General features: G+C 38.3%; 1 protein-coding gene across 2 annotated transcripts in view; it reads right to left on the reverse strand.

Moving 5' to 3' along the window:
• RASA3 (RAS p21 protein activator 3) overlaps positions 1 to 9,176 on the reverse strand; it is a 266,603-nt gene that overhangs the window by 26,816 nt on the left and 230,611 nt on the right. For both annotated transcript variants that reach the window (XM_019524666.1, XM_019524665.1), the window contains exons 12-18: positions 7,934 to 8,048; positions 6,985 to 7,059; positions 6,152 to 6,275; positions 4,972 to 5,078; positions 3,247 to 3,324; positions 1,623 to 1,700; positions 1,095 to 1,168 (exon numbers count right to left, since the gene is read on the reverse strand). In XM_019524666.1, coding sequence (XP_019380211.1) covers positions 1,095 to 1,168; positions 1,623 to 1,700; positions 3,247 to 3,324; positions 4,972 to 5,078; positions 6,152 to 6,275; positions 6,985 to 7,059; positions 7,934 to 8,048 — 651 coding nt within the window. The remainder of the gene's footprint in view (positions 1 to 1,094; positions 1,169 to 1,622; positions 1,701 to 3,246; positions 3,325 to 4,971; positions 5,079 to 6,151; positions 6,276 to 6,984; positions 7,060 to 7,933; positions 8,049 to 9,176) is intronic.

A 9,176-nucleotide genomic window follows, 5' to 3' on the forward strand; every position in this document is an offset into this window, starting at 1 on the left:
TTAAAAAAAAAAAAAAAAAAGGTAAAGCGTGACAATTACGTGACAGGGTGGGAAAATTAAACAGCTGAAGTTGACTCCTTAACCTTGAGAACAATTTACTTGTATGCTACTGAAGCAGTGCTTAGAAAAATGTATTTTGACATCTTACTTGCTTGCAATAAGGTCTTAGGAATTTGTGCACTGAATATTAAGTGAATTCCAGAAGTCAGAGCCTCTGCCTACAGGTAAAAGGCACTTTTATTCTCTATGTTCAGCAACTTCCTTGTTTTCCTTTAAGGAGTTCTACACTATTAAGCAGTATATGACAAATGTCGGTTTCACATTGGCACTTCTGAATTACAGAACAAAGAAAACGTCTTTCCCAAGATAAGTCAGATATGTCTGTAGCTATGGAGGAAGGAGATGCTGTCAGGCAGGTAACTACAGCAAAGTACCATCTGCCCCTACCATCTTACCTGCATGAACTATTACCATCAACTTTCTTTACTGTTAGTTTAAGAGTCCTTTACAACAGCAGCCAGCAGGCCGAACAAGAAAAGACAGAAAAAAAATCAGACAGGAGCAAAAGAAAGACAGAGGCAGAAAGGTCATGTTTATGAGGGGGCAAAGTTACAAATCATACATTTATTTTCAAAATCAAAAGAATGATAGTGTACAAACTTAAAATGGAGAAGCTGACTTCTAGGGATACTACTTTGTCACACATGTGATATGAGCTGTTTGGATCAACCAGAAGTGGTAGTCACCTTTCAACATTTAATAGTAGTCAGCAATTCAATTACAAACCTAATCTTATTTACTTTTTAGTGATGGGAGTCACAACATTAACTTTATTTTAAATGAAGGATTTGGTTCATGTTTATCCAGCACTAACCATGGTAATTAAACTCCACTGATGCTTTTGCACACAGATTTTATAGCACATATGAAATTAAAATATTAACACGCATGAAAGGATGTTAACATAAGATAGCAGCCACAAAGGCAAAGGTAGCAATACAGCAATGGAGTCAGGGGTCAGGGAAGAACTAGTGCCTCACAATGGCATTAAAAAAGCAGAAATAGAAATATTTCTAATCTGGAGATATTCTTACCCTTCTTTAAGAAGTATGGGTTGCTCTATACTCTTGTGGTCTCTCCTTCCAGAAGATGAAATCAAATCTAGGAACTTGAAAATGGACAAAGTGTGCAGATAAAGTAATTCAGCAACACAAGCCAGAATTTACTGTTTCATACACATATTATTGTGATAGCATTAAAAAAAAGACTACAGCACAATGTGGGAATCTGCAAAGGTTTCCTGGCCTGCAAACTAAAAACAACAAATGGAAGAATGTTCCTAACCGCAAAATGTACACACATGTACTCTTATCTCTTCTTTATGCTTTTGCTTGATTACTCACCATCCTTTATTTCCTCTTGGACCAGACTGTGCTCAGTACAGGGTTGCAGGGAACACAGAATGTGCACATATATTAATATCTAAGCTACAGCAAACTGACTTTTATACATTGATTTTTAGGAACACCAATTCTAACAGTTACTACATAACATTTATGATTCTAAATATCAGCTTGAATAACCTAATAAAATAGTCTATGGATTGACTTATATTTACTTACATTCTTTACTGCATCTGCATATTTTTGTTCATTAAAATAGTCATAAAAAATAGCCATGTAGGACTCCTTGAAGCTGGCCTGAAATGGAACCAACAGTCAATACATCATACGGTACTACCTATAACCACAGTGCCATCAGCAGAAGAAAATAAGAGTGAAACAATCACCATTTTTTACTATATTCAAAAAGAAAAAGAGCCTGAAGCTACTCTCAGGCTGCTTGGATGCACATTCTGTACTTCCCAGGAACCTCTTAGGCCAGTGGTTTTCAATCTTTTTTCATTTGCAGACCCTTAAAAAACTGTGAATGGAGGTGTGGAGCCCTTTGAATTGTAAGTGTGGGTATTCACATATTTTTTTTATTGTCATCTTTCACAGACCATAGGTTGAAGACCACCGTCTTAGACAAAAGTAAGCTATACTACTGCAAAAGTCCAAGTTAGCATTCCAAACGCTGACTCAATTCACTCTATTTGCCATTCGCATTCTGTACAAGCTTCAAATCTTCTTTCTGATCATGTTTCCAAAATAAACAGGCAAAACTACCAGAAACCCTGGAATCTGATAGGCTCAAGGGATTTGTAAACCTCTAAAATTCTCATAAAAGGTTGCTCAGTGAATCCAGACTAGTCAGGAATGACTGAAAAGCCATCACCTGATAACTATTTGATTTCTATTGGAGAGATGTCCATAGCAAAACCACCATCCACTATCACCACTAACTGGCAGAACTGGATAGACATACAAAGTATACTAGCTTTCACCATTAGTGATGGTTTCTTGAGCTTAGAATTTAAATATACCGCTGAGGCAGTGTGGAAAATCCTGCAGAACAACTACTTAGTGCTATACCTCGTTTTCCACGGGCTAAGAACCTTAAACACTACATTTTCCCCAAAAATATTTGAAGCAAAGGCTTACAATAAGACTCTGCTCTAGGAATATATAACTTATTTTTATTAACACATAGTTCATATGAATATAACCTTAAGTTTTTGCCATCAGTTAACAAGTAGGTTAAGTCATGTCTAGGCCACGGGTGCTCAACCTCCAGCCTCTGGGCCAAATGCCACCTGTGGAGCTCTGGTGTCTGGCCTGTGGGGCTCTCTAAGGGTCAGGAAATTTGGCAGCTGGGAATGATGGTAATTAATATTGTGACCCTTATCCACTGCCCAAATCCCAAGCCCCACACAGTGGGTTGGACCCTGCCCAGCAAAGCCACGCTCCCTTCCCTGCCGTACCTGGTTGGGATCACACCTCTTCCCTTCTCCCCCACCCCGGACCCTAAGAGCCTGGATTGGGCCTGGCTGTTCCTGTCCCTCTGCACAGAGGCAGATGGGTCCCTACAGCACCCACTCCAGCAATCAGATTGGATCCATCAGGCAGAAACCTGCCCACTAAAGGACTGGGTACTGCCCATCCAGCCCACTAGCCAATAAAGTCAAGCACCACTGCTCTAGCCTTACTGAATATCCGCTTGTTCAAGTTCAGCCCTATACAATCACTCCAACTGTTTAATTGCAACAATGACGCAACCACCTGCTTAAAAGGAAAAAAAAAAAAGGAAATGAATATAGACTTTCATCAAATTAACCCTAACTGAGAAAGAAACTGAAACACTTACAGATTTAGATTTGGATAAACTGCCCAGTGTTTGTATGGTCTTAGAAATGAGCGTCAAAGTCCTAGAGGTCTGAGGATCCTATGAAGGGGAGAATAGTATAAGACAAAGGACACAAAAAACCCCCACACTCATCGGATAGTCTCTATTCCTCTTAAATAAATATTAACATAAATTTAAAGATATGCCAATGCACACTCTTCATATCATACCGATGCTCACAGCCCTTGGTTGTTCTGAAGAGCTGATAAGTTTCCATACCTCAAAGTGAACATTTAGAACCGATTGTTTTTTACGAACAGTAAAAATGAAGGATTCTGAGACTTCATTTTCAAACCATCTCAGAATGCTTTTGAAATAATCCAATATATTGAGGGCAGAGGTCATTAGGTGTGTGAGTCAGGCAGAACGTGTGGTATGGTAGCACCTTTAGAGACTAATGGGTTCAGAGAAGCATGAGTTTTCATAGGGAACCTACTTTGGTAAATGCTACTCTCTAAGGTGCCACCCAGTACTGCCCAATTCAATACTGATGCAGGACAACTGAAAATGGAGCAGGAGCTACCCTCTCATCAGCAGCTGAGAATGAATTGGGCATACTGTAGACCATGCTTAAATTAAGAGAAGGAGTCTGGCCACAGGGCTGTGTGCTAATATCCAGCCCATGTGGAAACTGTGATGAAACTTATTAAATGGAGGGGGAAGAGTTGCACATATAAATAAAATGTACTTCATTTTTAAGGCAACTAACATGGTGAAACCCCTGTTTTGGTACAAACAAGCAAAGAATGAAGCAGTACAATTTCAGCTTGTGTAGCACTTGACAGAATGGTGGCCCCTTCATTTCACACATGAATCTTTTGCTTGCCAGAGCTCAACACCAGCAAAAAAACCCACAATCTTGCATATGTTACAGGACCCTGAACCTGCTGGCAAACAGGAAGAAGCTAAATAGTACCCAAGGGCTAGTTTATACTAAGGAGCATCTTTCAAAGTAGGTTCTCAAACAACATAAGCTAAGCCACAAAAACCTCACTCTTCCATTGGTGTATCTGTGTCCACATAGTGAAGTTGCCAGTGGGTGCGTCTACACATGCGCCTGACTTCATAGTTGTTACTGCGCAGTCATTTAGTATGTGCTTTAGCTTGTCTTAGTGCTAAATGATGATGTAGTAACTGGCATTACTGCGCAGTCCCAGGGGTGCACAGGTCACTTCTGACCCTACTGCACAGTAGCATCAGCATCACGGTTCATGTCCACTGATGCTATGTCACCATAGCAATGAGCTATGTTGCCATAACTCATTACTACAGCGATGTAGTGTCTTGTGTAGATGCACCCAGTATAGCTAAGTTGGCTAGGCACATGATAAAACCATACCCCCTACCCAATGCCATCTTTGTTGTATAGATGTGGCCTAAAACAAGAGCCTTTACTGGAGCTAAACTACAGAAATTACCCCCATGAGAGATGAGAATGACCACAGGGCTCACCACATTCAAAACTAAACAAAAACCTCATTTCAAACTCCAGTCTAAGCTTTTTACATACCCAGTCACCCAACATAATCTACTCATATGCAAAACAAATATATAACAAACTTCTAGACTATATCAAGCTGTTCCTCCTGAAGGCTGTAAATAAGTAATTAGTAGAATACATGGCAGAGGCTCTTCCTATGGCAAATGGTCTACATAAATACCTAGATAAGTAAATACAGTACTTACTGGATGGTGTGGTGTAAGTTGAAAGAGATTTGGGGAAAGAATTGCAGGAGCAAAGAACCTCAGGAAAATAAAGCTGCTAACAGCTGTGTACCTTACATCTAGGTCACCTATAACAGAGACAACCCCACTCATTATCTCAATAGATACTTTACAGAGAACTTTCAGTGCTAATGTCAGAAATGCTTTCAGAGAGTTAGTGTGTAGATATCTATTTATTCATAAATTATGGGATAATCAGATAAAGGAGGACATTTGGAGCCAAATATCAGCTGTTGATAAAGCAATGAAAAAAAACCAAGGTGAAGGCTACCTCCCTATATGAGAATGCAGGATTTATGACATGGATTGTCTACGGAAAACTAGTCTCCTTGTGCAGGAAAGTCATATTGAAATGTGATATCTGAATTAATCAGCCAAAGTATATGGATAATTTTCATAGATCATAAGCAGCTCAGTCCAGAGACTGCCTCTCAATAACAATGTGGGGCACTTAGCACAAACCTAAGAATAGTGCACTGAACGGATAAAGAGCATAATATGCCAATCAATGAAATGTTGTTGAGATTCTTCTATTCTGAAAGTGACTATGTAAAAATAGCACACTTATGCAAAGGATGTGCTCTTTGTACACATGCAGTCAAATTTGTCTACTTTAATGAAAAAAATAAAGGGGTTTGGCTTTATGTTGTGTTTGTTCCTGCAGAGGGAAGAGAGTAGAATAGATTCTATTTCTTTTTGTGTCTCATCAACAAAATGTACTGAGCTACAGCTGTGCAAATCTACTGTTGGGCTTGTACTGATGTCAGGAATTTAAAATTTGGCCTTTATTATAGGTTCATGTAGAAATAGAAAAGAATGCAGCTGAAGTGTCAGATTTTATGAGTTTCCAGAGCTAGCTGTTTCAAAATTATTTGTCCCTGAAAACAGCTGCTACACACGTATGCATCTCTACTTGCCATTTTACCACATCATGTTTCAGAGCAGAACAACACTGAAGGAAGATCTGGTACATCATTAAAAGTCTTGCTATTTGTGCATCGAGGAAAATACCTTATGGCTGCACGCACCCTAAATGGCATCAGGTGTGAAATGTATTTTTAACCACTTCCACCTGTGACAGTAAATAATAATTCTTGAAAATCATCTAAAGTAAAGTTTGAAAAGCTAGACTGAAACTCACCTTGAAAACGTTTGGCAGCTGATTCTCTCAGTGAAAAGAAAATATCACACATCACCGTAGGACAGCTTACACCAGATTTCGTAATAACAGTAAAAATGCGGTCAACATACTGCCTCAGATTTTCCTGAAACAGTGAACATGTGCATTAAACTGATTTTTTTTAAATGAATTGTTTTCCTTCCATAAAAAGCAAGGCTACTTCATTTTTCTAGTGGCATATGCATTTTTTTTTGGTAACAGAAGACAGACCAATCTGCAGTGGATACCCTCCTTGATCAGGCATTCCACAAAGTAGAGGGCTGAAAGTACAGTGTTATTACTACCCACAAATATGGATATCAAGTAAAACTGTATTCTGAAAAGCATGTAATTATGTTTTTGTAAAATAAAATTATCTTGCTGGAACCATTGGTTAAGGGGTCCATTCTTCTACTGTTACACTGCACATCCATTTAGTCAAGTGGTATACCAACAAGCTGTGTACTTCTTTGCTTGTTTTACATTTTATAAATATCACACCTCAGACTATCACAACTGCTATAACAGCCATAGGAGAAGCACTCGCATCACAGCCCTGTCAGATTCTAACAGATCTGCAAATCCTGCTAAATATCCTTCATCAACAATCTCAGACAGGACACAAGAGGAGGAGGAAAAAAAAGGATTTCAGCACTGCATCTTATAGCTAACCATGGAGCTGATATACGATACACTCACATGCATTTCTATCAGATTAAAAGTGTCCAGTGTTAACCAAAGTCTGAAAGCCTCCCTGGCAACTCCAAATATGTGAGGACCCCAGTGAGAAAGAACATCAACTATCACAAGCCTACCCTGTTATTTTCCAGATTTTCACCATCTTTTAATTTCACAGGATCAATTTCACAAGGCTTATGGACCTGGCAGATCTAAAATAAAACACATAATGAACAATTAATATACTAGTTCTCCTCTGAAGGTAAAAATCCTGTAACAGATTATTTAAAAAGGTAGTTATCTTGGGTAAAGAGCAGTATCCAAACTTTATATTAGATTTTTTTTCTTTTGGTAAAACTTCACATGTAAGCTATTTATTATTTTTAATTTTTCCAAACTCTTCCATTATATTTTTTCTGCAATATTTTTCTACATCTAACACGAAGGAGGTTTTTCTTCAACCCCTCCCAATTCATTTAAGAAAACACATCATGCACCAAAAAGAAAGTATTGTAAAACTACTCTTAGGGAAAATATTTCTTGATGTGACATCACAGTTAACAGCTGAACTAAGAAAGTGCTAAATCATTTACAAGGAAGTATGTGGTCCAAATAGTTGTTTAATTACAGCAATGGAAGAAACTGCAATACTGGACTGGAGAGATAATAGCACACTGCCACACTTCAAGCTGTCACATATGCAGTAATCTAGGATTAATCATATTCATTTAAAAACTACAGGATGACATGTGTTCTTCATGGATTTCCGGCTACTTTCTGATGTGATGTTTTGACTTTTGTAGGTTTTTATTTTTTTTCCCCCAGAACATAAGCAGTAGGTTTTATAAGACAGGAAACTTGTTTTTAGACCTAGTTAAAATGAATTTTTTTTTGTCTGTCTTTAAAGCTAGTTGACTGTTCATGAACTGGGTGAATCACTGGATAAGTAAATGTTGCAAGGCTTTCATGTAAAAACATGAACACTAGCTGGACAAAGCAATTTTAAAATGGCAAGAAGCAAACAATACCTACTCCTAGGCAGCCTCTGAGGCTGAAATTTTATCAAACAATCTTTCTTGCTCTTACCTCATCTATAATTGGCTTTAGTGTAACTTGAAGATAATGCATCCCTGCCAGCTTCATTGTCTCATCAATGCACTTGGAAGTTAATGAATTTCCTCTGAAAATGGTGTTTGGGTCTCTGGAAAGGAACAATTTTCTATAATTTAGTCTTTCTCTAACAAAATAACCAGTGTATGGAAATAAAAGCAGCAATGAAAGGTGATTAAAAGCTGGGGGGGCGTTTAATGAGCAAGTGTATATTCTTTTGACCGTGGCCTAAGGGCTGCCATTAAATGCATTATGTTTGGTATAATCCCACATTGGAACAGGGGAGGGAAGAGTGGAAGCAATCAACATGAGATTGTCAAGGACTGAAGATTTTGTCAACAATTCCTTATTTGTATTAAGATAGTTTGAAAAAGCCGTATTGCACTACACATACACATGTAAAAACACAGACCCTGCCCAAAGGGTCTTATAATTCAAATGAAAAAAAATGTGCGTGGGGGAAGAATATCTGTGTTGTCATGCACTACCTGCCAGCTTTTCCCACACAAAAGTATTTGTGGGGCTAGGCAATAATCAGTCTGAATGATGTAAGTGACCTTTTGTAGCTGAACTACACTTATCCTATGATTTGCCTATTGTCTGCTACATATACCATAATTCCCATGGAGGTGGGACCTTATGACTCATGTAGAATCCCATTCCCTTTCATAAAAATCATTGATGAAGTTTCGTTTACAGGTCTGGATACATAAAAAGAGCAGAGGATTGGCTATGTTTGTTAAACCTAGTTGCACAGCTGCAGTACACTGGTTTGTGCATCAGGTCGAAAGACAAGCATCTTCACCTTTTAAGTCAATCTTATTGTTAAAAAGGTGATTAAGGAAGACTTCCTGGACATGGGAGAAAGCAACTGTTACATTAAATCACTATTTACATAGACACAACTACATTTGTCTTTTGGGGCTGCTTTCTACACCTTCCCTTTGTGGCTTCTTAGTACCTCTTCTACTTTGTGGAGGCCTTATTACAACCCTTTTGATATATTGCTTGCAACACTGATAAACAGTCTGGTCACCTGGGGTTGAATGATGAACAGTGAAGGAAGCCACAAATACCACTCCCAAACCTGTGAACAATTTCTGTGGGGCTCTTTGCTCAACCGTTTTTTTTTTCAGCAAGACTTGTCAACCCTCCCAAAGTAGCAGGTTTTTATACACAGAAACTAGAACATTTCCCCTAAAAAAAAAAAAAAAAAAAA

The sequence above is a fragment of the Gavialis gangeticus genome, unplaced genomic scaffold, assembly GCF_001723915.1.
Source record: "Gavialis gangeticus isolate Ggan-Ray unplaced genomic scaffold, GavGan_comp1, whole genome shotgun sequence".
NCBI classification, from domain to species: Eukaryota; Metazoa; Chordata; order Crocodylia; family Gavialidae; genus Gavialis; species Gavialis gangeticus.